This window comes from Bos indicus, chromosome 13 (genome assembly GCF_029378745.1).
Source record: "Bos indicus isolate NIAB-ARS_2022 breed Sahiwal x Tharparkar chromosome 13, NIAB-ARS_B.indTharparkar_mat_pri_1.0, whole genome shotgun sequence".
NCBI lineage: Eukaryota > Metazoa > Chordata > Mammalia > Artiodactyla > Bovidae > Bos > Bos indicus.
In genome coordinates, this window is record NC_091772.1 from 62,560,207 (window position 1) to 62,587,830 (window position 27,624).

General features: G+C 45.3%; 1 protein-coding gene and 1 non-coding gene across 2 annotated transcripts; one reads left to right on the plus strand and one right to left on the minus strand.

Annotated features, from left to right (window-relative positions):
• Positions 1 to 3,426: 3,426 nt before the first annotated feature.
• On the minus strand, positions 3,427 to 3,499 carry TRNAC-GCA (transfer RNA cysteine (anticodon GCA)). Its single transcript has one exon. It is a non-coding gene; the product is annotated as a tRNA-Cys (tRNA).
• Positions 3,500 to 6,240: 2,741 nt separating this feature from the next.
• LOC109567780 (short palate, lung and nasal epithelium carcinoma-associated protein 2A) lies at positions 6,241 to 16,921 on the plus strand. Its single transcript, XM_019972802.2, has 9 exons — positions 6,241 to 6,377; positions 7,158 to 7,318; positions 9,077 to 9,209; positions 10,475 to 10,579; positions 11,546 to 11,698; positions 14,054 to 14,135; positions 15,220 to 15,283; positions 16,091 to 16,165; positions 16,740 to 16,921. Exons 2-8 carry the CDS (start codon positions 7,171 to 7,173, stop codon positions 16,123 to 16,125), a joined length of 720 nt encoding a protein of 239 aa, XP_019828361.2. The 5' UTR covers positions 6,241 to 6,377; positions 7,158 to 7,170; the 3' UTR covers positions 16,126 to 16,165; positions 16,740 to 16,921.
• The last annotated feature ends 10,703 nt before the right edge of the window (positions 16,922 to 27,624 follow it).

Sequence of the window (27,624 nt, forward strand, 5' to 3'; positions counted from 1 at the left end):
AGTCCTGGATGTTCATTGGAAGGACTGAAGCTAAAGCTGAAACTCCAATATTTTGGCCACCTCATGCGAAGAGTTGACTCATTGAAAAAGACTCTGATACTGGGAGGGATTGGGGGCAGGAGGAGAAGGGGACGACAGAGGATGAGATGGCTGGATGGCATTACCTACTTGATGGACATGAGTTTGATTGAACTCCGGGAGTTGGTGATGGACAGGGAGGCCTGGCGTGCTTCAATTCATGGGGTCGCAAAGAGTCGGACACGACTGAGCCACTGAACTGAACTGAAGGGGATGGTGGTCAGATCTCAGTTCTGGATTCGGGCAGACTGCTTTCTAATCCTCTCTTTTCCTGTTGCTGGCTTATGGCCTGGACAAGAGGCTTCATCTCCCTGAACCTCAGGTCCCTAGTGTACAAAATGAGACTAAGTATAGGATTCTCCTCCCAGGTGTGCCTTCAGGATGTGGAGGGATGATGTGTGTAGGCTCCTAATCCATGGTTACAACAGTGATGATGATATTATAATTATTGCTGGTGTCCGGTCACTTCGCTCCCCTCCACCTCAGGTGTCCCACCTGTACATGACCCCACTGCACAGGGTTATGGAGAGGACGAAGGGAGGAGATCAAGCATCCAATATGCTTTATCCTCAATCAATGGAAACCAGATTTCTTATTTTGTGCACTATAAAGACCACATGACCTAGATGGGCTCAGACTCCAGTACACCTGTGTCTATAAATTCTGGCTCCCTGGTGACTGGTGTATAAGCTTTGGGAGGTGCAGTTCCTCACTAAGCCTCAGCTTCCTGTCAGGACCATGTTAGAGATTCCAAGAACTATGGTATCAAGTACACCTCATTAATTGTAGGGACTGGATGGAGCTTTCTGCAGAGAAGCCCTCCCAGGCACTCCTGGGCTTGGAGGGCTGGATTGATTAGTGATGTCTGCCCTGAGTTCAGAGGGGAGAGTGGAACGACTGCATGTTTGCCAGATCAGGACCAGGTCATCTCTAATGGCCCCTCCAGCCGGTGATGGGGGCATGGACACCACATGTTCATGGAGGTTGGGCCTCTGGGACCTGCCTAGTGCTGTGGGGTAGAGGAGGGACCCTGATCTGGATTCCAGGCTTGGCTCAGTTTATAACCTGTTTTGTGACTCTGAGAAAGACATTCATTTTCTCTAGGGTCTCCATTTCCTCTAACTACAAAATGAATAGAGGCCTCCTGCTACACAGCTGACCCCTTGGTGTTCTGAGAGGTGGTCAGGAATGTCTGGGGGCTACTTGCTACATTCCCACCAGCTGGAGCAACATACGTAGGAGAGAAATCTTGGGGCAGCCCGCCCACACCATTAGCCAATACACATACCTGTGGTCACCTGTGGTCACCTGTGGGCCAGAGAGAAGGGGGGGGTGGTTCTAATGCAGCAGAAGCGCCCCATGTCTGGGGAGAGGCAGACGTGCATAGAAAGTACTTGGAAACAGAGCAACGTGCTCTCCCTCAGGGTCACCCATGGGCAGAGTCCCCGATCTGTGTGTTATAATAACAGTGACAACAACACGTCAGGGAGCATGTGTTCATCAGCTACGATCACAAGGCATTGTTATGACACAGGGGACATGTCAGGGAACAAAACAGACGAGATCCCTGCCTAGTGGGGCTCCCTCTCCGGTGGATGAGGAAGAGAGCTAATCTTTAGGGACCGCGGTCCAGATTTATGCATGTTAACTGTGTACCCTTCAGACCAGTTCAGTGGTGTAGTACACCCATTTGCCCTATTCACAGGTGAGTAAACTGAGTCTCTAAGAGGGAAAGATCATAAGGCTAGTAAGTGGCAGCACTCTGCTTTGCTTACAGCCTCATCATACTTTCAAGAACTGTGCACACTCCCCCTTGTCTCCCTCCCTATTTTCCAGGGCTCCTGAATGCTGCCTTAGGTCACCACTCACTACCATGTACTGCAGAAATAGTAATTACGATGACCTCTGTTATTCATGGACCAACTTCCTCAGCCAGGGCTGGGTTGGGCTCTCCACTGACATTTCCTCATTTAGTGCCCCCAGCAGCTCTTCTAAGGTAGAGGATATTCTAGTGCTCGTTTTCATGGTTGAAAGGAAAAAAACAGGGCTCAGAGAGGTTATGACATTTATCTGCTGTCACACCACCAACAAGGAAAACTTCTGGGATGCACACCCAAGGATGACCTAAGAGCAAGCTTATTGTACTGTTACAAATAAAAAGCACGGATTACTGGGTGGGGACATTTTAATTAATCAGCATTAAAAATGCTTATGCAAGCTCTAATAAATATTTATTGCAAATCCACTCTGTGTCAGAGCCTGGGCATGAAGCCAGTGGTTTTGGCCCTTATGGCTTCAGAGAGGGGGCGGTTATCACTGTGCCCAAGGAGTTGGTGGAATTCATGCTCAAAACAAGAGTGTGGGGTGCCCAGGCAAGTGGGTATGTAGCAAGTATCCCTTAGATGTTCCTGACCACCTCTCAGAGCCCCAAGGAGTCAGCCATGTAGCAGGGAACCTCTGTTCATTTTGTAGTTAGAAGCAACTAAGACCTTTTGAGAAAATGAACATGTTACTCAAAGTCACAAAGCAGGTTATTTACTGGCCAAGACTGGAACCTAGATAAGGGTCTTCATCTCCTTCTCCCAGCACCAGGCAGGTCCCAGAGTCCCACCCTCCATGAACGTGTGGTGTTTGTGTGCCCATTGCTGGCTAAAGGGCCTCTTGGATATGACCTGGGCCAACACAGGTCATATGACAGTGGCAGACACACAATGCCTCCACTCTCCCCTCCTGAACTTGTGGCAGACATCACTAATCAATCCTTCCCTCCAAGTTCAGGAGCTGCCAACGAGGGCTTCTTAACATAAAGTGAAAGTGAAGTCGCTCAGTCGTGTCTGACTCTTCGCGACCTGTGGACTGTAGCCCACCAAGCTCCTCCGTCCATGGGATTCTCCAGGCAAGAATACCGGAGTGGGTTGCCATTTCCTTCTCCAGCAGATCTTCCCGACCTAGGGATCGAACCCAGGTCTCCCACCCTGCAGGCTTCTTAACATAAAGCCCCATCCAATCCCTATATTCAATCAGATCGTATTTGAGACCATAGTACTGTCTCTGCTATCTTAGCCCCAGAAGGGAAACTTAGGTTTAAGAGGAAGCACATCTGCCAAGAGCTATACACAATCACCCAAGGGAGCCAGAATTTGTGGAGACTTGTATACTGGAGACCTGAGCCTATTTTATCTCATTCAGTCTTTATTGCACACAAAAATAAGAAATGCAGTCAGTGAAGTTGCTCAGTCGTGTCTGACTCTTTGTGATCCCATGGACTGTAACCTCCATCCTCCTCCATCCATGGAATTTTCCAGGCAAGAGTACTGGAGTGGGTTGCCATTTCCTTCTCCAGAGGATCTCCCCGACCTGGGGATCGAACCCAGGTCCCCTGCATTGCAGGCAGAAGCTTTACCGTCTGAGCTACCAGGGAAGCCCAAGAAATGCAGTAGTCATTGCTTAAGATTAAGCGTATTGAGGGCTTTATTTTCTCACCTAGTCTCTTCCATAATCCTCTGGGGTTAGACCACATATAGATGGGAGACTTAAGGTGGAGGGGAGTGAAGTGACCAGACAACAGGAGCAACTGACATCATCATTTCATCACTGGTGTCACTGCATATCAGGTACCTACTTCAAGCTCAGCCCTTCATACACATTATCCCACCACATCCTCACCACACACCTGGAAGAGAATCCCATCTTTAGTCCCATTTCACACACAGGGGACCTGAGGCTCAGGGAGATGAAGCTCCTTGTCCAGGCTGCACAGCCAGTAACAGGAGGAGAGGATTCAAACTCAGCTTGCCCAGCACTAGAGCCGGGGTATGAGCAGCAGCCCTTTGGTACCCTTTTAATTTCCATTTGCCACCAGGATCCAAACACAAGTTGATTACCTATTTTACCAGCTGAAGCCTGGGGCCAACACCAGGTCTGAGCTCACTATATCACACTCAGTCCCCTGGGCTGTGTCCTGAGCAGGGACAACTCTCTGCACAGGGTTTCTGCACAGCTCTCAGCTCTGTGCCCACAACCAGGAGAAGAGGGGCCTCAGATATTTGCAGAACTGGGCACAGACAGTCTGGGAGGGTGGTCTGTTGACGGGCCCTAGGCTCTGCTGGATAGGGTTCTCCATGACCCAGGCTTAGGCTTGGGCACCTGCCCTGTGCTTTGATGGTGGGACCAGAGTCAGGGTGAGGAAAGCTAACTCCCAAAACCTCTGGACTTACCCCTACATTCTCCTGGCTGCTATCATGTCCAGGACAGGGTTCCAGGTTTCTACTGAGATGCAGGTGGGCAAATGGAGGAGATGACCCTGGGTGACTAGCAGGTGCTCCCAACCTAATGCCAAGTGGGCATGCATTTGCACTTCCCAGACGAGGTGTTCCAGGTTGACAGGGGCCCCATGCACCAGGCATTACAACCAACTCAAACAGCAGAGGTCAAAGAATAAACAGGGTATTCAAGTCCAAGGACCCACCAGCTGGCCTCAATGTGATGTGTGTGAAATGTCCTTCCCTGGGGACCCAAATTCTGGGCCCTGAGACCTGGGCCAGTCACCTCCTTTCCCTAAACCTCTGTTTCCTCAACTGGAAAGTTGGGCTTTCTGAACCTCCTCACAGAGTTGTCCTGAGCACCAGTTGGGAAAGTGGACCTGCAGTGCCAAGCCCAGGCCTTGGCACTCACCTGCCCCTACTGGGAGCTGGGCATCATGGCTGATGAATGCCACTTACTGCTGCCCCCAGAGGACAAAAAAAGCTGGCTTTGTTCTGGGTGTGGTCTGTGATGAAAACTGGCCAGTGCCAGCCAGTGTGACTCCAGGAGTCCATGGCCAGGTGGATGTGGGTCTTGGGAGGACAGGCTGGTGAGAAAAGGAAAGAGGCAGGAAGCCTGAGGGAACCATATACCCATGGGGCAGCCAGACTCAGGGAGGAAAAAAAAGCTAGGAGCAAGAGTCATACAAATGTGCCACAATGATCTTCAATTGAGAGACCAAGGAAATTTTGAATCATGGCTCACAGTCACATCAAGTCACACAGGATATTAGCGGTCATCTGGTCAAATTACCAAGCATCTCTAAGGATGGGACCCTCACCACCTTATCAGGGAGTGGATGGCCTTATAAGATGCTACAGAGATGCTTGGAGCATTCTAGAGCCAGGACAGAGTCTTGGGACCCACATGAGAGGAAAGCCCTAGAGGAAAGGGTGGTAACAGCTTGCTGAGGGCAGAGAACAAGGGGAAAAGTCAAATGATAATGATCTGCTGTGACAGAAGCCAGCAAGAAGCGGAGCTCGGGGAAGATGGGGAGGGACCACCTCAGGTGAGCCGTCACAGAGATTGCGAGGGGATGTCGAGAGCCAGGGACAGCTAAGCAGGCGAGTTCTGGGAAAAGGGAATGGTTTGTGTAGAGGTCAAAGTCAGAAAGGGACATCTTTCTGGAACAGAAGGAAGACAATAAGACCATGGAAGGAGAGGCGGATGAGTCTGGGGTGGCAGTGAACAGTGCCACAAGGCCATGATAAGGATGTTGTTTTGAAGCTGAGTGCTTCAACCTCTGGCCACTGCACTGAGAGTAGATGTGTTGGGGGCAAGTGTGCATAGGAATCCTGCATACATGAGGGTATATATGGAGGCAGATTTTGTTCACTCACAGGAGTAACTCTACTGACTAAATGGAGTAGGCAGACAGCGGTGGGTGGTCCTGAACTGAAAACATTTGCTCCAAAGCTGGCTCCACTGTGAGGGATTTTATGGAGAGCACTCAGACATAAGAGAAGGTTTGGGAAGAATGACCTCACTGGTCACCAACCCTGACTCTGTGGGCCACAATTCTAGCCCCATATCTATCCCTGTCTTACTGGGGGACCTCAAGCTGGTTTCCAAATACTGATCGAATAGTATCATAATTTCCCTCTGAGCCTGCGTTTCCAAATCCTGATGGACTGAAGCTGGATGATCACCATAAGTCCTTCTACCAGAACATTCTCCACTTCATCCATTCTCGGTCTTTATCCCAGCCCCCACTTACAATGGCTGCCTTCTTGGCAGCACAAGAATATGCTCTTAGTCTTGGCACAAAGTCCTCTCCATATCCACTTATTCCAATTCAATCATCCTGGGTGACCTTTGCTTCGGAAGTCTCTCTCTATTCACTCTGGACAGGGGTTATTTTCATTGGAGTCTCCTTGGATGGCTCTGGATGCAGGGCTTGTTTCCAGGGGCAGCCTCCCACCCCACCGCCATCGGGAGATATAAGGGCCTCAGCACCCAGCGGAATTCAGGAGGCTGTGCAGGGGAGCAAGGACTCTGTAAGTACTTTCCTCCAAACCTGTGACTGGCGGGCTTTCCACCTAATGTCACCCCACCTAAGGCCTTCAGAAGGCTTTGGGGGCTGGAGGCAGAGGGATCGGTCTAACTCAATTATCTTGACTAGCGTCAATTGAAAAATGGATTCAACTAGGAGAAGTGCCAAACTGACATGAAAAGCTGACTCATGATGTGGTGTCCGTTTATGTGTTCATACTTTTATTCAGCTAACTTTATTTTGTTGTGTTGAGCGAGGAGCAGGGTTTTTACTATGTGTAATGAATTCAATAGTGATATAAGTCACAATCCCTCCTCTAAGGGGTGCACAGCCTGATGGGAAAGGCAGCCAAGTCTTCCCTAACTGGTACCCAGGATGTGGTCAGACAATGAAGGCAGCAAGATGGTGGAGTGGGGGCCCCTAACCTAGACGCTGGGGAGAGTCTAGAGTGATCTTCCTAGAGGACATGATATCTTACTGAATTTGCAGAGTCAGTAGGAAGTGACTCAGGTAAAAATGAAAAGAAGAGAGAAATGTTCCAGGCAGAGAAGCCAGCATGTGGTAAAGAGCTCTGACCTGGAGTCAGGCATCATTTTTCAAATAGTAGCTCTTTCATTCACTAGTCGTTTATCTCTGGGTGAGTTGCTCTAGCTTTCTGACCTGGTTTGCCCATCTGAAAGAGAGGAAACAACCCAAGCACTGAGTGTAAGAGTCAAAGGTGCTCATCCAAGATCCCGTTTCCCTATGGATAATTCTCACTCCTGTTCCTCCCATGACTGTCCAGGTGTCAGGACAAGATGGTTCAGCTTTGGAAACTTGTTCTCTTGTGCGGCCTGCTCGCTGGGACCTCAGAATCTCTTCTTGACATTCGTGGCAACGATGTTCTGAGGAGGCTGATATCTGGTCTTGAGAGAGGACTTGGTACCTTTGACAGTACAATTGAAAGTGAGTTAACAACAGGGACGGTCAGTGGCGCCTGGAAGCTTCCTGCTAAATACTGTGCCTATATCACCAGAGGCTGTAGCAGGGCCTCTCTTTATCGGTTGTTTACTAAGAGAGATGACTAATTGGTGCCTGGGTCATTGTTTATTATTTTTCTAGAAACAAGCAAAGATTAACTGAATATCACTTTACATCTTCAGTTCAGTTCAGTCGCTCAGTCGTGTCCGACTCTTTGCGACCCTGTGAACTGCAGCATGCCAGGCCTCCCTGTCCATCACCAACTCCCGGAGTTTACACAAACTCATGTCCATTGAGTCGGTGATGCCATCTTCTATCACAGTAAACTTTCCTAATATGTTCATAGGATAAATTCTTAAAAGTGACATTTCAAAAGTTCAAAACTATGCATATTTGAAGTTACAGCAGATATTGACAAATAATAATACCCGATGCTAACATTTTCTCCAATAGCCTATGAGATTACCTTTTTTTCTACTTCCCTGACAGCACTGGTTTGAACAACTGAATTTTTTGCCAGTCTCACAGATGAAAGGTTAGAATTCATGTCAGTTAACTTTTCTCTAATTCTGAAAGAATTCATTCATTTTTTTTCATAATTTCATAATTATGGCTAATTACTTAAATATTTTACTTATATTTATACCATATTCTTTTGCTGGGCCATTCAATTTACTTAGTACTTCGTATTAACTAATTGGAAAAGGATTCCTACCTAGCCTAGATAGCTGTAAAATTACCTACCTTTCTAATTAATCACATTTCCTTGTAATTCTGATTTCTTGAAAAAACTTGGCCTTCTTTTCAATTTCTGGAAACATTCCCAGCACCCTGACAAACATGCTTTATAGGAGAAACTAATTTCTGCATATGACAGCCTTTCAAACCTTGCCAGGGCTTGGGCAAATGTCAAAGATATAGGAGGGACCCACTTTCCAGTTTCAGTGCTGACAAAACTGAGCTCAGAAGCAGAAGTGTCTGGATTATCTATAGGACCAGACGGAGTTTCCGCCTCTGTTTCCATCATTATAATTAGGTAGATATTGTCCATTGCAGAGCCAAAGTGGAGTACTCTGATTACATATCCTTTCCTGTAGCCTTTTGTGTGGTTTTTTCTGAGCTCGTTGTTGCCTTCCTGTTTCTCATTTGAATTCCTTTCTACATGTATATTCTGAACTCTTTTCAACTGTGCCATTCTACATCTGCCATGCCACTTCCTCTATCAAATCCCTCTTTTCTCTGAAAGACCCTCTGTTAGGACTCTGTCCTCCTGCTCCTGAATGAATCACTGCTTTCTAGGCCTGTTATCCAGGGCTCCTACTTGCCACTTTAATAATTTAGAGCCATGTTTTTTCTTTGACTCTACATTTTCCATTTCTTATTTTATTCTCAGTTTATTCTGTTTGTATGAGCATCTCCTTAATCTTCACTACTAGAAGCTGATGTGCAATCAATATCTATTGCCTGCTCAATAGTGGATTGATTGCTTTGTTGAAATGATGAGCATATATTAGCATGAAGGTAGCATACCAGGAGCAAGGTCTCCTAGCTGTGTGACTTTGGTCCATTTCTTAATCTTTTGATCCTTTATTTCCTCATCTGAAAGTGCAGATAATAGTAATATCTATTTTATGGAGGTGTTATAAGATGAAATAACATAGGCAAGTAGTCTCGTTTAGTGCCTGTTGCCCAGGAGCTGCTTCTTAAGTTGTATACTACGCTAAATGGAGATTGCTTTTGCAGTTATCTTTCAGAATTTGAAGACTGAATTGGAATCCAGGTGTTTGAACGATGTTGTGGAGGAGACCCAGCAAACTGAGAATTCGTTGGAAGGACTCATTTCTAGAATTTTTCAAGTAGTGAACAGGCTTACAGGGTGAGTTGATGCTTCATGTTGGAGATCTTTGTTCCCATAAAAGAGAATACATATCTCTGGGGAGGTAAGTTTAATATAAAAGAAAGAAAGATGAATAAACCTTGTGTGTTCTTGCAGAGCAGAAGCAGTCTGAGGCAAGCTCTACCAGAGCCTGGGAAAATTAGAGTCAGGGCTGCAGGGCCTGTGAGCATCTCATGGGTCTGGACCCTCCCATTCTGTGATTTCAGAGTCAGGGTGAAGGTTCTCTTCTCTCTCACCTCTATCTGTTTGCTGATGCCTAAAGTTCCTTTTCTAAGGAATAAGACTTTTCTTCTCTGAATATAGCTGCGTATAAAAGTCTGAATGGCCTCAGCAGAGAGAAAACTAGAATTCACACCACAGAGGTGGCTCCACACATAATGTCTTAAAGTCAGGCAGTTCTGGGTTGAAAATCTGTCTCTGCATAAAAAGAATGAAATCAGGCTATCTGCAGCAACAAAAAGATGGACATAGAGGTTATCATACTAAATGAAGTAAGTCAGACAAAGGAAAAACAAGTACCATATGATACCACTTATATGTGGAATCTAAAATATGATAGAAAAGATCTTATATAAAACAGACTCGTGGACATAAAAACAAACTCATGGTTACCAGAAGGGAAAGCAATGTGGGGGAGAAATTAGGAGTTTGGCATTAACATTGCTAAGTTGCTTCAGTCATGTCCAACTCCTTACAACCCTATGGACCATAGCCCGCCAGGCTCCTCTGTCCACAGGACTGTGCAGGCAAGAATCCTGGAATGGGCTGCCATTTCCTACTCCAGGCATTAACATATACACACTACTCTATATACAGTAAACAACCAACAGGGACCGACTATATAGCACAGGGAACCATACTCAGTATTTTGTAATAACCTATAAGGGAAAAGAACCTGAAATAAAATTACCTCTATAAATATACGTAGCTCTATCTGAATCACTCTGCTGCCCACCTGAAACTAACACAACATTCTAAAGCAACTATACGCCAATCAAAAAAAAATTCTGGCTCTGCCTCACGTTTACTCTTGGCGTGGTGAGGGAAATCACAGCCGTTTGAGCCTCAGTCTGCCACGCCATCCATCCAGGGGTTGGAAAGAATCCAACCCCTGAGCAGGGCTCTCATGAAGACCAAAGCAGGCAAGGTCCATGAGGCTCAAAACTCAGCACAACGCTGGCAGAGAAGAGCCCAGCAAAGGTGGTCAGCAGGAGTGACAGGTGTGAACTGTGGTTTTTACACAGGGTGAGAATCAGGAACGTCCAGGTCCCGGATATCACATTCGAAGCGACTTCTGAAAACAGCGCTGACGTGTCGATCCCCATCACCGCTGACGTCACCGTGAGCCTGTGAGTAGCCTTGGAATCTGAGGGTTGGGAGAGGCAGTGAGGTATGGCCAATAGGTCCAATCTGGAATCAGGCACTTTTCCACCCTGCTGCCTTGGTCTCCCAATCAGTAAAATAAGGAGGCCTTTGCAACTCCTAAATCCTAACCTTTAAATTGTTCTAAGAAACATTGCCCAGAATGAAATCTTTTTTAAAAAATCCTCCATTTTTTTTGGAATATTTTTTGGAATATATTTTTTTTGAAATATATTTCCAAAATCATAAAACTTAATCTAATGATAAAAGTTGAAAATTTGAGAAGACATGAATATTTTTAACACTTCAGCAAAGTTTCCTCTAGCATCATTTTTTCCTCTCAAGATTCTCTTTAAGTAGCAGTGACCAGTATGGGCCATATAGTAGTGTACAGGTCGTAATGAAGGGCATGAGAAAATTATATGGAAACTATAATTTCCAAGTATTTTAATTACTTTATAAATAGAAAGAGAAAGGAAAATGCAGATGTGTAGAAGAGTCTTTATAAATTAAGTGCACTGTGATTTCATCATTTAACTATCATATGAGATCTTGGAATAGTTACTTAACCTCTCTATACCAAACGTTTCCTCACGCTGAAAGTAGAGATAATGATAGTGTTTCTCTGTCATGGTTCTGCGCTCAAGATTAACAGCCTTAATCGAGGTGAAATAGTTTTGTGAAATACTAACACAGGGTTTGTGCTCAAGAAATGTAAACTATTATTTTTATTTTATTTATTGGTGTGATACTGTATAGAAATTTCATACAAGCCAAACCCATGTGGCCAGGAGAAGTAATACGTAATGTAAGAATGCAGGTTCCATAAAAAATGTACACACTCTTGACTTTATCCATAGACATCCCATGCAATGGCCATCTAGAGAGAGAGACTCATGTGGGCAATGTGAAGAGACTCCACCTCTGTTCACTGTGAATCTTATTCCCTGTAGGCCTCTGTTGGGTGAGATTGTCAAACTGGACCTCAATGTGGACCTCCAAACTAGTGTCAGCATTGAAACAGATGCTGAGACTGGTGACTCCAGGGTGGTCGTGGGAGAATGCCCCAACAATCCAGAAAGCATCTCACTCACGGTGCTGCACAGGTGAGGCCCACACATCTCAGCAGAGCAAGGAATTCCAGAGGAGCTGGGACCCATAATTTCAGCTTTATTTCTAACCTTGGAAGGAGCAGAGTATGGTTAAAAAAAAAAAAAAAAGGAGAGAGTTCAGGCTCTGGAGTCAAGCTAGCTTTGCCACTCACTTGCTGCTGCTAAGTCGCTTCAGTCGTGTCCGACTCTGTGCGACCCCATAGACGGCAGCCCACCAGGCTCCCCCGTCCCTGGGATTCTCCAGGCAAGAACACTGGAGTGGGTTGCCATTTCCTTCCCCACTCACGTGGGTCTTTGTAATCAATTTAGCCTATAGAAGCTTCAGGGATCACATCTGTATACTAAAGTTGGCAACATTACCCAACTCATAGGCTACTATGTTGACCAAATGAGAAAATGCAAGTGTTTAGCATACTCAGAGAATATTTGGCCAAGCACATACTAAGCTTTCAGTAATAATAATATCCATCCTGATTTTCTGTCACTTGGTTCTTCCCATTACTAAGACAGGAGTGTCGACCTCTCAAACCATTTCTATGAATTTGTGTATTTCACCTTTCAGCTTTATTTGTTTTGCTTCATGGTTTTTGATACTCTTTGCATGCACATTTAGCATTGTTACATCTACTTGAAGAACTGACCCTTCTCTTATTATACACTGTCCCTCAAAAAATAATAATGATAATATACTGTGTTTACCTTCTTGCCTCTAGTTAAGAGTGGGCAAGAAGAGTAATCTCTGCCTTGGGCTCTAATTTCAGACTGCCCTAATCATCTTCCACTCAATGGAAGATTCCCAAAATGAGATGGTGAAAAATTAATTCTCTCCATTTAAATCACTGCTCTCCAGTAACCAACAAAATCTAGATCTTAAACTGTGTGCTTGAAAGAGCAGGCTTAGTCCAGGGGTGAAGGTAGAGAGAAAAGGGCCGATCCTGGTCCTGGCAGGGAGAGGAGAAGTGGTCTGGAAGCTGAAGAGTGGGGCAGGTTGGCCTTGGCAGGTGTCAAGATTGAGCCATGAGTAGAGGTCAGTCCATCCTGCTCTAAGAAGGGGTCTGATCATAGATTGCCTAGAAACCCTCCAAAACCAAAGATAGGCTCTGCAGCCTACCATCACTTGGAAAGACTGTAAGTCCAAATGCCTGAGCTCTGCTGGACACTGCCCAGCCTCCAGCACCAAGGAAATCATATCCTTCTGGGTCTCAGTGACCGTATCTCTGAAATGGCATTCCACTCTGCTGCTCCAAACCCTCAGGGGGCCTTTCTCTCCACTTTGGGTGGAATCTCAGGCCTTCCCAGGGCCATCTAGGCTCTGCCTGATCGGGGTCCACCCTCATATCACTGTGCTCTCCCTCTTGGCCACTCTGCCCTAAACACGCTAGTTTTGCTCTGAGTCTCAGAAAAACTCCTTCCACTCAAGACCTCTGATGGGCTGCTCTGGCACCTAGAACACCTATCCCCCATCCATCTCTATGTACATCTCATCATTCAGGGTCTAAAACTAGGTTCCTCTTATTTTCTCTTTCCAGATCTACTCTCCCCCTTCTGAATACCTGTCACAAGTTGTCATTATATATTCAATCATATGTTTACTTCATTTATTCTTCCAGCCAAAAATGTGTGGAGCAGCTGCTCCACGTGAGGCAGCCGCCATTCTGAGCTCTGAGGAATTTGTTGGTGACTGCAGGCAAGGAGCTTGTTCTCGTGGAGCTTAGTCTCTTGAGGGGAAGGCAGACAGGAGAGCATTCAGTACAGCAATAAAGGGCTCACACGGGGAATTTCAGATGGCAAAGATCCCTGAGTAGTGCAGCACGCTTAACAGAATGCTATAGTACAAAGTGTTGCAAAGTCCTTCCTTAGGCAAGCAGTCAGGGAGGGCTGCCCTCAGGTGGTGAGAGGTATGCTGAGGTAGGAAGGAGCCAGCCTTAGGGAAGCTTGTTTAATATGGGGTTGGCCAAAAAATTTATTTGGGGTTCTCCATAAGATGTTACAGGAAACTCAGAACGAGCATTTTGGGCTCTAATATTTAGGTATCACAATAGAGCTGCTTGTGCTTCGTTCATCACTGTGCCCCAGTCAGGCTGGGTTCCCAGCACATTTGGTATTCTGTAAATATGTGCTGAGGAATAAATGAATGGATGGCTAGATGGATGGATGGATAAAAGAATGGATGGATGGATAGATGGATGGAAGGATGAGGTGTGTGATGAGACTCTAATGAGCTACTGGGTGGGCTGCTGGTCAACCATGGAGTTCTAAGTGATGATCCCCCTGGGTAGAGGCTCAAGTCACCTGACTTCAAGGTGCTCTACCATTCACCAACCTTTATCAATTTCCTCTCTTCTCCAGGCGCCCTGGACTGCTCAACGATGTTGTGGACTTTGGAGTCAACCTTGTAAGACAGTTGGTGTCCTCTGTAGTGCAGCACGAGGTGAGTCCCCCACTCTTGGGGCTGCAGAGTCAGGCCTGGTGGTGGCAGCTGTGACATTCCATGGGTGGGCTGTACTCTCTGGGCACCTTCCTTTCTGAGGGGCCAACTTCCCTTTGAGTTGTCAGTTGTTACCCATTCCCCCCACCCTGCTTCGCTCAGCCTGGCCTGGGGAGGAGAAGAGGGCCCAGCATGAGCTGAAATCACTGGGTCCCACACTTGAACCATTTGCCATATCCATGCACTGCCAGTAGGCCTTTTAGCTAATATTTTTCTTATTTCAGTACAACTTTACTTAATTTATTTAAATACCAAAACTACATACACCATAGGTCAGATTCCTATGTATCATATACAAAACTGTATGTACCATGTGCCCTAAATTCCAAAGATTCTAGATTATTTACTCTGGAAGGGGGCTAGGAATCTGGGTTGTTGTGTTGCTTTTTTTTTTTTTTTTATCCTCCAGGAGGCCCTGAGATTTACTGAACTGGAGGATCGCTGCTCAAACTGTGGGTGTCAGACCAGCAGCACTGACCTTCCCTGGGCATTTTTTAGAATGCAGACCCTTAGGTCCCACTCCAGACCTGCTGCTCATTAATGCATTTTAACAAGATCCTTGAGGAGTTGTATACACACAAAATTGTGAAAAACACTTCTCTACGGTACCCAGGGCCCCATTTGACCCTTGAGGTTTCAGAGTCCAAAGGACAAAGTTTCTAAGAGCACAGGGATCTGGGATGCTTATAGTCTAGATACTTAAGGTACTGGGATTCTAATGTTCTGAGGTTTTTAGGATTCTAGTGTCCTCTGGATCTCAGATATGGGCCTTCTAAGTTTTCATGGCTCTAAAGTTGGACACGACTGAAGCGACTTAGCAGCAGCAGCAGACTCCTAAGGGTCAGAAGTTCTGAGGCCCCAAGTAGTGAGCATGGGTGGCGGGCAGGGTGCTCATAGCAGGTAATAACCAGTCCTCTAACTTCTCCCATTTCTCTTCTCCCTCCTCACCTCCTCACCTCTTTCTTTTCTTCCCTCTTTCTGTTTCTCTCTGTGTGTCTCTCTTTCCCTGGCTCTGTGTGACCGTCAGCTGTGCCCACGAATCCGTGAACTCCTTGAAAGCCTGGATACAGAGTGTATTAAGAAACTCATTGGTAAGCCACAGCCTGGGGAAGCAGCTCCCTCTGCAGCCTCACAGGGGCTGGTATGCCACTCTATGCCTATAGCACCAGCAGGTCTGGTCAGGGGACCCTGGAGGAGTGTGGTTGAAGGGGTCCCTGCGGACTGAGGGTCTCTGTCGGTCTTCGAGAGCTTCAACTGCCCTCCTTTGTCCCACTGGCAGAACCTGCTGCCCAGAATGATGTGAGAAAGAGGACGGGCCAGATCTGGATCTGCTACTTAGCAACTGTGCAGTCCTGGTCAACTGGCTCCACCTCTCTGAGCCGCAGGTTCCTCCAAGGTGAAAGGAGATTATGAACACAGCTTAGCTGATGAATAGTTTAAAAAAAAGCCTAATATCCAGTAGGCATTGATGATAAACACCGCCCCTTCCATTTCCCTTCTTATGAGGAGATGTGGTTTCACCCCCAGCCTGGACCTGGGTCTCTGGCATCGCTGGGGTTCCTGGGGCTGTGGGCAACGGAAATGGGATGAGTGAAGCATCAGGGTCCTGGAGGCAGTTCTTCTAGAAAATAGCCACAGACCTAGTTCATTGGGCCATCGCTCTATGCTTCTTATATATTATCTCACTGGATCCTTGCAACGACCCTGTGGGGATGGGTAGTGTCATCATACGCATTTTACAGATGAACTAGCTGAGGCTCAGAGAGATAGAGGGACACACAAGAGGTCCCGTGGCTGTCAAGTCTGACCTGCTGGAGGGTGGCAGTCACTGGTGTCTGATTTGTAGTCAGCTCTCTAGTGCTGGAGCCTGAGAACTGCTACTAATTGTGTTCCCTCAGGTGAACCTCAGGTCACCACCCAACAGGAAATCTGAAGTGCACAGATGAGGAAACCGCTGGGATGCCCACCTGCTGGTGAGGGCTGGGCCCAGGGCCCTGGGCTGAGAGAGGATGAGACCCCCCCCCCCCCACAGGGGCCTGTGGAGAAGCAGAAACAAGCTTGGCTTCTCCTCTTTCTCTAGTGGTAGACTGAGCCCTGATCTCGGTCACAGACCAACTCCTGACCCTTAATCAGACACACAGATTGTGCTTGATGCTGCTCCCTGACTGAGCCCAGAACAGTCAGACTGAACTTGAACTCCAGTTGTTGATTGAGCCCTGATACTGGTCACAGATAGAGACCAGATCACATCTCAGTCTGATCCCTGATCCTGATCATACACTGAGCCCTGAACCCTGGCTCCTCTGGGCCCTGATCAGTCTTTTCACATTGGCCATTTTGCTAAGGTGACGGGGATGGGAGGGTGAGGGGATGAATGGGGCTCAGTGCCAGATGCCAGAGAAGGACCCCAAACACAGGTGCCAGTCCCTCCCCAAGCCTCAGAGCTCCCAGGGTTTGGGGAAGGTACTCTTGCAGCCATGTCTGGTGAACCCAAGAGCAGGTGAGGGTCCTGGGGTGTCCATGCCTCACACCAGGGTCTCCTTCCAGACTGGTTCCAGGACGTGACTGAATCTCTGTACCGTCTTCCTCTGGGACGGTCGGTGCTGCCACCATCCCCCAGGAGTGACAACTGAGCCCAGTCAAAGGACACTCTCACACACTCGTGCTCACAGTCAGGACACCCTATGCTTGTCACCCTCCACCCCCAGCAATAAAGAGCCTTTTCAGCACCTCCTGTGTGGTCCGTTGCATTCTTCCATTGGGATTTTGGGGGATGTGGGATATGTGCAACCAGGTAAGCAGAGACCTGGATCCGAAGTTGGAAGGGAATTTTGGGATTATCCAGCCTCACCTCCTTGTCTTACAAGCAGGAAAACTAAGGCCCAGGATGGGCTAGAAAGTGACCTGAGGTGTCATAGAGACAGCCTCACTCTGCTTCCCTACAGCACCACCATGATGGAGGGCTGCCTTCCCCAGCACACCTGACCACATGACCTCCTCACAGCACACTTCTGCTCTTGTCCCCATTGTACAGATGAGGAAACTGAAGCTCATAGAGGACAAGTGACATACCGAGGTTACAGGGTAGCAAGTGGCAGGACTAGTATTTAAAGCCGTGGCTATGGGATCACTTGCTCAGAGCAGTGATGTCCCATCTTCCAGTACTCAGCCACCTCTCCCCAGCCACTGCAGGTCCCGATGTGTGATCTCAGGCAACTTACTAGAACCACACTTCTCTCACCTCCCCAATGGACTTAACAGGAAAACCTCCCTGTTGCACTGTTGTGATGATTGAATGAATCAATGTGTGGAAAATGCTTAAGCAGAGTCTGAGACCTGGTGAGCACAAGATGAATGTCAGCCTCAACACACTGGAATTACTGTCAAACAGTGTTGAGAAATCCCATATTCAATCTTTACACACTCTATCTCACTCGATTCTGATTTCTACTGAGTGATGCAGTGAATTGTTCTTGGAGTAGATGTGGCAACTGAGTCTCAGAGAGGTGAAGTGACTTCTCCAGGGCCACACAGCTGGTCAGAGGCAAAGCTGGATTCCATTTGAAGTCAGCCTTCTCCAGAGCTGGTTTTCCCCCTGCTGGCCATAGCAAAGGGATGAGAGTTTTCCTCTCAGTCTGTATTTTGCGACAATCCTAACTCCCACCAACTAAGATCATGGCATCCGGTCCCATCACTTCATGGCAAATAGATGGGGAAACAGTGGGAACAGTGTCAGACTTTATTTTGGGGGGCTCCAAAATCACTGCGGATGGTGATTGCAGCCATGAAATTAAAAGACGCTTACTCCTTGGAAGGAAAGTTATGACCAACCTAGAAAGCATATTAAAAAGCAGAGACATTACTTTGTCACAAAGATCCGTCTAGTCAAGGCTATGGTTTTTCCAGTGGTCATACTGGATGTGAGAGTTGGACTATAAAGAGAGCTGAGTACTGAAGAATTGATGCTTTTGAAGTGTGGTGTTGGAGAAGACTCTTGAGAGTCCCTTGGACTGCAAGGAGATCCAACCAGTCCATCCTAAAGGAGATCAGTCCTGGGTGTTCATTGGAAGGTCTGATGTTGAAGCAAAACTCCAATACTTTGGCCACCTGATGCGAAGAGCTGAATCATTTGCAAAGACCCTGATGCTGGGAAAGATTGAGGGAATGAGGAGAAGAGGATGACAGAGGATGAGATGGTTGGATGGCATCACCAACTCAATGGACATGGGTTTGGGTAGACCCCAGCAGTTGGTGATGGACAGGAAAGCCTGGCGTGCTGCGGTTCATGGGGTCACAGAATCAGACATGACTGAGCAACTGAACTGAACTAACTCCCACAAAAGTGCACAAGGAGGTCTCACAATTCAGAACTTCTCTTGAGCAGTAGCCCACTTGGGTCAGTGCTGAGCCTTTGTCCAGGCTGTTCCACCAGCTGGAACATCACTCCTTCTCTCCCTCCATCTGTTTCAATCCTCAGCCCTACAACTCTGCTCAGGAGCTGTCTCCTGGTAAATGGGGGCCACTCCTCAATGTTTCCCCAACTAAGAGACCATGTTTTCCAGCTGGTAGGTCTACCCAAGCTACCTTGTCATCATTGTCTCATACAGACAGAGGGTGCAGGAAGTGTCAGCTCTCATAATAATGGTTTACACATTTTAACAATCTTTTTTCCCCCATTTTTAGTGAGAAATAATTGACATTCATCACTATATAAATTGAAGGCATTGGTTTGATTTCTCTGTATTATGAAATGATTATGACAATAGGTTCAGCTAACATTTATCTTCTCTTATAGGTACAATAAAAAATTCAGAAAAAAAGAAAAACATTTTTTCATTGTGATGAGAACTCCTAGGATTTGCTGTCAGCAACATTCCTGTATATCATGCATCACTGTTAGCTCTAGCTGTCATGTTGTACATTACATCCCCAGTATTCATATGTTCAGAATTGTAAGTTTGTACTTTTGACCATCTTCTTCCAATTCCCTCTTCTCCTACTCTCCACCTCTGGTTATCACATCTGATTTCTTTTTCTATGAATTTGTTTTTATTTTTAGTTTCTAATTATAAATGAGATCACACAGTATAGGTCTTTTTCTAACTTACTTTATTTAGGATAATGCCTTTAAGAGCCAGCCATGTAGTCACAAAAAGTAAGATTTCATCATTTTTAATGACTAAATAATATTCTCTCTGTGTGTGTATATATGTGTGTATATATATATACATATATATATATAGATAGATAGATTATATATACCATAATTTCTTTATCCATTCATCCATCAATGTATATTTAAGTGTTTCCAAGTATACTGCTATAAACATAGGGGTGCAGAGATCTTTCTGAGTCCGTGATTTCACTTTTTTTGGAAGTATTTCCAGAAGTATTGATAAAATTGCTGAATCATATGGCTCTGGGCTCTTAGTTGGGAGAGTTTTCATTGCTGATTCAATCTCCTTACTAGTAATCAGTTTACTCACATTTTCTATTCTTCCCTGATTCAGTCATGGAAAATTGTATGTTTCTAAGAACTTTTCTATTTCTTTCAGGTTGTCCGGTTTGTTAAGATTATGGCTGTTCATAGTAGCCTCTTAGGATTCTTTGAATCTCTATAGAATCTCTTGTAATGTCTCCTTTTTCGCTTAAAAATTTTTTAAAATGTATTGGAGTATAATTGATTTACAGTGCTAGTTTTGCTGTGCAGCAAAGTGAATCAGTTACACTTATACATACCCCCACTCTTTTTTAGATTCTTCTCCCGTATAGGTCATACAGAGTATTGAGTATAGCTCCCTGTATTATACAGTAGGTCCTTCAGCTCAGTTCAGTCGCTCAGTCATGTCCAACTCTTTGTGACCCCATGGACCCCAGCACTTCAGGCTTCTCTGTCCATCACCAGCTCCCAGAGCTTGCTCAAACTCATGTCCATAGAGTCGATGATGCCATCCAACCATCTCATCCTCTGTCATCCCCTTCCCTTCCTGTCCTGTAATTCTGTTCATTTATGTCATTTCTCTTTTTTCCTGGTTAGTCTAGCAAGAGTTTATCAACTTCATTTAACTTTTCAAAGAACCAACTACCAGTTTGGTTAATATTTTCTATAATTTTTCTCTTCGCTGTTTCATTTACTCCAGTTCTGATCTTTATTAGGTTCTTTCTTCTGTTAACTTTGAGCTTAGTTTATCTTCGCTTTCACAAATAGTTTCATTTTTATTTTTGGTCTGTATATTGGCTTTTTAAAGTGATTTAACTTCCGATTTTGATTTCCTACCTCCTGTACCTTCTTGCTTCTTTTCTACTTTGAGAAGATCTTTCAATATTTCTTTTCAGATAGGTTTAGTATTGTTATGTTCTTTTAGTTTTCGCTTCCCTGAGAAACTATTTATTTCTCTCTCTTTCTAAATGCTAATCTTATTGGGTAGAGTATTCTAGGTTGCAAGACTTTGAATATGTTTATATACACTCCCATACTGTTTATATATGGGAGTGTCCCCATGTAGCTTGTGTGAGCCTAATTTTCCTTGGCCTAAGGGACGTTTGGAGGTTGGATGCTTGCTGTCTCTTTCCTCAGCATATGTTGGCCGTTATTCCCTTGACAGGGTGAGTGCCTGGGGAGGTGGGGGCCGCAGCTGGTGCCCAATCATGGGATCCTCATGGCATCAGCAGTCCGCACCCACCTCTGGAGACTGAGATGGAAGCAGTGGCTTGCACCCACCCCCGGAGTTCACGGGGCTGGTGCCCTGCCACCTGAGGGGCACACTCATGGAGAAAGAAGGTCCTGAGGCAATCCCACCGCCCTCCTCAAGGCCTCCCAACAATGGGGCCTCGCCTCATTGGGGCCCAGGCTTCTTCCCTTCTTCCCATACCCCCTTGGTTGTGGAGAACCACACCCTTGTCCCCTCAGGCTGTCTCTAGGCGCCTAATCTATGTCCATTCTCCAAGCTGACTTCTGAAGCCCAAACCTCAGCAGCTAGCCCTCGCCCATGCTGACAGAGGAGCATCTCAGGCTGGGGAGTCTGGCAGCAATGACAACCACCTGTGCAGGTCTTTTTCCAACTGACCCTCCAGAAACCAATGGCCATGTTCTCCTCTGAGGCTTCAAAGCTCCCGCTCTGTCCTGGCTGATCTCCCTGCCAATGGTGGGACTTCCCAGTGTGTGGAAACCTCTCCTCTTTCACAGCTCCCTCCGGGGGCACAGGTTCCATTCCCACTCCTTTCTCTCTCTTTCTTTTTCTTTTTTGCTTTGTCCTACCCAGATAATGGGTTTCTCTCACAGCTCAGTTGGTGAAGAATCTTCTGCAGTGTAGGAGACCCGGGTTTGATTCCTGAGTTGGGAAGATCCCCTGGACAAGGAAATGGCAACCCACTCCAGTATTCTTACCTGGAGAATCCCATGGACAGAGGAACCTGGCAGGCTACAGTCCATGGGGTGGCAAGAGTCGGACACGACTTAGCAACTAAACCACCACCACCACCCAGATATATAGAGATTTTCTTGTTCTTCTTTCACTCTGAGGTCTTCCTCCAGAGATCAGTAGTTTTCTGCAAGAAGTGTTCCACATGTAGATGTATTGTGATGAATTTGTGGGAAAAGGTGAGAATTTGTCCTAATCCTCCACCATCTGGATCCACTCCCTTGCAAATGCATTTTTGAATCTTGTTTTTTAAATTTATTTAGCCATTCTAAGTATTTTGATTGGAGAATTTGATCCATTTACATTGAAAGTAACTATTGATTGGAAAGAACTTACTATCCCCATTGTGTGAATGGTTTTCTGCTCCTCTCTAGATTTAATGCTCCTTATTTCTTATCCTGCTATCTTTTCTGTGTGTATTTTAGTGTCTTTTGGTTTCAGTATGCTTTGAATTCTTCCCGTGTTCTTTTATGTAATAACTACAGGGTTTTTATGCAATAACTCTTACATATGCTTTGAATTCTTTCCGTGTTCTTTTATGTAATAACTACAGGGTTTTTATGTAATAACTCTTGTTATTTTTATGTAATAACTCTTCCAGCTACTGTGAGGATAACATAAAACATTTTATGCTTGAAATATCCTATTTTAAACTGATCACAACTCAACTTCAGTAGAATCAATAAATTTTATGCTTTTACTTCATCTTTTCCTCACATTTTAGGTTATTTTTACAATGTACATGTTTTCATATCATAAAACTAGTAATAGATTATTATAGTTATGACTATCTTTCTTCTTTCTTTTCTTAACTTTTAATTAAACTTGTGTGAGTTATGCACCAATATTGCCATATTGGAATCTAACTATGACTATATACTTACCACTACCAGTGAAATTTATGCTACTTTTAATGTTCTTATGCTATTAATTAGCCTACTTTTATTCTACTCAAAGAACTTCCTTTAGCATTTCTTATAAGTCAGGTCTGATGGTAATGAACTCTCTCTGATTTTACTTGTTCATAAAATCTTTATCCCTTCTTTGTTTCTGAAGGACTGCTTGTGCTTCACCAGCTGTAGAATTCTTGGTTGATAGTTATATTCTTTCAGTATTTTGAATATCTCATTCCATTGTCTGCTGGTCAGAACAGTTTCTGTTGAGAACTCAACCAATAATCTTACAGGGTCCCCTTGTATGCAACTTCTCTTTTTCCTTTTGCTGCTCTTACAATTCTTTCTTTTTCTTTGACTCTTGAGAAGATAATAATGATGTGTCTTGGTGCAGACCTATTCAGATTCAATCTATTTGGGGTTTTTTGGACCTCATGGATCTGGATGTACATTTCTTCCCAGGTTTGGGATGATTTTAGCCATCGTTGCTTTAATTATACTTTTTGTTGTTTTCTCTTTCTGGAATTCCCATAATGAATATTATTTCTTTTCATCCTGTCCCATAAAATTCCCATAGGCTTTCTTTACTCTTTTTGTTTTTGCTTTTCTGACTGGGTAGTTTCTAATGTCCTATCATCCAGGTAGATAGTTCTATCTTCTGTATGGTCAAGTCGATTAAAACTTTTGAAACTTTCCATTGAGTTCTTCAGTTCAGGCATTGTAGTTTCAATGTGGGATCTGTTTGCTTTTTTTTTACGAATGCTATTTCTTGGTTGAACTTCTAATTTTATTCATGTCTTGTTTTCCTAATTTTATTTAACTTGTCCATGTTTTCTTGTAGTTCACTAATCTATGGGTGACCTTGACACACCTAACTGGTTCTTGTCCAAGGGTACCAAGCTCCCTGCCCTTTGCATGTCCCTCTAACCCAGACTCTTCCAGTTTTGGAGAGTGTTCGGGCAGGCAAGGGTGTTGATGCACCCCACGTGCACTGAGCAAGGCATTAGAATCCAGAGCAGAGAAGCAACTGGCTCAGAGTGGCCCACAGCTGAGCAGAAAAGCCCTCAGCCTGCCAAGGCCTCACTCACAGCCCCTACACAGCCACTCTGGATATTACTGTGAGTCTCAGGCTCCTCTATTCTGCTGTAACATTGGGTAAGAAGAACCCAGCCTGGCCTGGCACCATGCTGAGTGATTCAACTCTTCAAACCCTGCAGGGCCTGTGTACAAGGGGCACACAGATGGTGCTGGCATTGTGTGGGGCCGTTAGTACACTCTGTGGCTATCTGAGACAGGCTGGTTTGTCCATATAATCCCAGAAAGAGAAGCAATCAAGCCTCGCACCCCCTCTTCCCTCCTCCTTGGGCATCCCGCCTCTTCCTTCACCTCCAGGGTACAAGGAATCTCCTTGCTAGCGTTTTGCAGTTCACCACCCATTCAGCTATCCTGAGAATACAGGCTCATTGTGTACAGTCAAAAAGAAGTGCGTTCATCCATTCCACACCAGTTAGTGCCTGTATTGCATCTGGTCCTCTGCTTGGTAATGGGGTTTCTTAGAAGAGGGAGGTGCCAGCCCTCAAGGACCTCACAAGCTGGTGGGGCAGAGATGGTAAGAAAATTAAGGGAGTGCTGTGACCAAGATGGAGACTAAGATCCTTCCTGACTTTGCTCCCCTGGTAAGAACAGCTAATGATTATTAGAACAAAACACCACAGAGAGGATCCTAGAATACAAGGGTGAAACTGAAGCATCCCCCTCAACACAGAGAACCAGAACAGACCACCTTAGAAGGGTAAGAAAGAAGCTCCACATGTCACTCCTCTAGGCCAGTACAGCACCATGAGGAGAGGCTTCCTCTGATCCTCCAGAGAGAGAAGAGAACCCTGGGAGGCAATCAGAGCACCTTCGGCATTGTGATCAATGTGTGGGATGCCCCGATTATGATCTCACAGCATAGGGACTGCCAGGGAACCTGTGAGGGCTCACCACTGGGATACTGACAATGACAGAGAAGGAGGGGCTTGCAACAAGCAACACGTGGATGTGTTGGCAGACCAAGTTCATACCTGCAGCGATCAAGTAGTAATCACAACCAGTGCCTTCACCCAGTTGCAGAACTGAACTGGGGGTGCACGCTGAGCAGAGAACTTGGTGGGAAGCAAGTCTGTCTGACCCACATCCTCAAACAAGGAGTTTACTGGCCCTAGAGCTCAGTTTGTCCATGAACAGTCAGGGAGGGGAGTCCCAGCTTCCTCCCCCAAGAAGAATGTCTTGTGGTTTCATCTAACCAGAAGGGCTGGTGGCAACTATTGGAAACTATGTTTACCAAGCACAAAACAAGAAAAAAGCAGGCAGAGCCCAAAGTTCGCAAAGCAAAGCTAAGGACTACTCACCCAGGAAACTTGGGGTGTGAGTCAGTTTCAATTAAAACAATAAACAAAAAGCTTTACCAGCAGTAGAGCAACTTCCCCCACTGTGCTGGCACAGGAAAGCTAATTGCTGAGTGCAGCCTGTAACCTGTTCAACTACAGAACTTAACCAGAGCACATGGGAAGCTGTGTAGCCCATTCAACAGTCTTAAGTACTGTAGCCCTTGAAGACAGCACAGCCAGTGACTTCGCTTGTTTGCAAAGCAAAACTCATTGCTTCATGGCATGGGATTCAGGATACTCAAGCTTTCAAAGAATAAATCTAGAGGTTGTGGGTCCAGTCCTGCAACATATTGTACTGCATATAACATCACGTCCCTGAATATCTAATAAGTCTGGCCAGAGAATCCAGGCAACTGCAGAGCTCATTCTACAGCCTCACCTAAGTAGGAACTCAAGCCAGCATTTGGATCCAAATGTCTTCAGGCAGAGACACACCCCTATCCTCATTCTCAGAGCTCAAACCATTGCCTCACCTCCAAATAGACCGAAATAGCAGGTTCCATCTGGCCAAGCACATCACCAGAGACACACCCAGAATACGAAGTTGAGCTGACTGGTGAAAAACTGTCTCTGCCAAAGGAAACCTGTAAATCTGGAAGAGGAGCCTGATTACTCAAATGTGCGATTCCAGTATAAGGAATCAAGGATCACACAACAGAAGTGAACTATGATACCACCAAAGGAAACTACAGAAGCTCTAATAACTGATCCTCAAGAAATGGAGATCTATGAACTGCCAGACAAAGAATGAACTCTCTCAGCTTCTACTTGTTCAGAATAGTTTTATCCCTTCTTTGGTTCTGAAGGACAGCTTGTGCTTCACCACTTATAGAATTCTGCAGCACACCAGGCTTCCCTGTCCTTCATCATCACCTGGCAGTCTGCAGTCCCTGGGGTCGCAAAGAGTCAGACACAACTGAGCCATTGAACAATAACAATCACAGGAGAAAGCCCTGCAGTTGTTACATAAAAAAACACATAAAGAATTTAAATCATACTGAAACAAAAGGATACTAAAACACACACAAAAGGAGACAGCAGGACAAGAAATAAGAAACAATGGATCCACAAAAAAGCACAATTAACAAAACGGCAATGGTAAGTCCTTACCAATCAAAAATTAAGTTAAATGGGAACGGATTAAATTATCATATTAAAATACATAGCATGGCTTAATAAATAAAAGGCAAGGTCCAAAAATATACTGCCCACCAGAGATTCACTTTAACACTAAGTACCCACAGAGTTTGAGTGTAAAGGGATAGAAAAAGACATTTCAAGAAAATGTTAACAAATAAATCAACAGCAGGGTTAGCCATACTTAAAACAGACAACATAGACTTTAAATTAAAAATGATAAAAAGAAACAAAGAGACTCATTATAAAGTGATAAAGGGGTCAATACACCAGGAAGATTTAGCAATAGCAAATGTTAGTGTGCTTAACATTAGAACACCTAACTATATGAAGCAAAAGTAAATAGAGCTACAAGGAGAAATAAACAGCAATGCGGTGGCAGCTAGGGACTTTACTATCCCACTCTCAAAACGGGGTAGATCATTCAGATAGAGAATCTATAAGGAAACAGAGGATTTGAACAACATTATAGGCCAAATGGGGACTTCCCGGGTAACTCAGTTGGTAAAGAATCTTCCTGCCATGCAGGAGACCCAGTTTGATTCCTGGGTAGGAAGATCCCCTGGAGAAGGGCACGGCAACCCACTCTAGTATTCTGGCCTGGAGAATCCCCGTGGATAGAGGAGCCCGGTGAGGCAATGGTTTGAGCTCTGAGAATGAGGATAGGGGTGTGCCTCTGCCTGAAGACATTTGGATCCAAACGTTGGCTTGAGTCCCTAATTAGGTGAGGCTGTAGAATGAGCTCTGCAGTTGCCTGGATTCTCTGGCCAGACTTATTAGATATTCAGGGACGTGATGTTATATGCAGTACAATATGTTGCAGGACTGGACCCACAACCTCTAGATTTATTCTTTGAAAGCTTGAGTATCCTGAATTCCATGCCATGAAGCAATGAGTTTTGCTTTGCAAACAAGCGAAGTCACTGGCTGTGCTGTCTTCAAGGGCTTCAGTACTTAAGACTGTTGAATGGGCTACACAGCTTCCCATGTGCTCTGGTTAAGTTCTGTAGTTGAACAGGCTACAGGCTGCACTCAGCAATTAGCTTTCCTGTGCCAGCACAGTGGGGGAAGTTGCTCTACTGCTGGTAAAGCTTTTTGTTTATTGTTTGAAAATGTAAAAGAAATTGAAAAGCCCTTAGCTAGATCCCATGACACATGAACGGAGCTTTAGGTCTTCACATATTGCCTGGGTCTGCTTTTGTCCTCAAAGATAGAATTTAGACACAATTACTTGGCAAAATTCACTAGAAAAGAACCTATACCAAGGGCATGAGAGAATGTATTCCTTCAGTGCCTTGATCCAAGTGTGCCTGAAGTCCTCCATGCCCTAAACTTTCCAGTTAAAATACATTTCTCCCTTCCTATTTTTTATTTTTGTTGAAGTCAGTTTGGGTTGGATCCTGCCATTCGGGAGCCAAGTAAGTAGATCCTGACTTAGCACATTTATAGACTCACATCTTTCTTCTCCATTCTGAAACTTACTCAAGGGTCACACGACCACACTGGAAACATAACAGACATGAAAGCCATAGGAAAGCTTAGAGATCAT

Coding starts and splice junctions, on each gene's coding strand:
- LOC109567780 (XM_019972802.2), top strand. CDS start 7,171: ATGGTTCAGCTTTGGAAACTTGTTCTCTTGTGCGGCCTGCTCGCTGGG. Junction 7,319..9,076: donor CTTTGACAGTACAATTGAAA/GTGAGTTAACAA, acceptor TTGCTTTTGCAG/TTATCTTTCAGAATTTGAAG. Junction 11,699..14,053: donor TCACTCACGGTGCTGCACAG/GTGAGGCCCACA, acceptor TCTCTTCTCCAG/GCGCCCTGGACTGCTCAACG.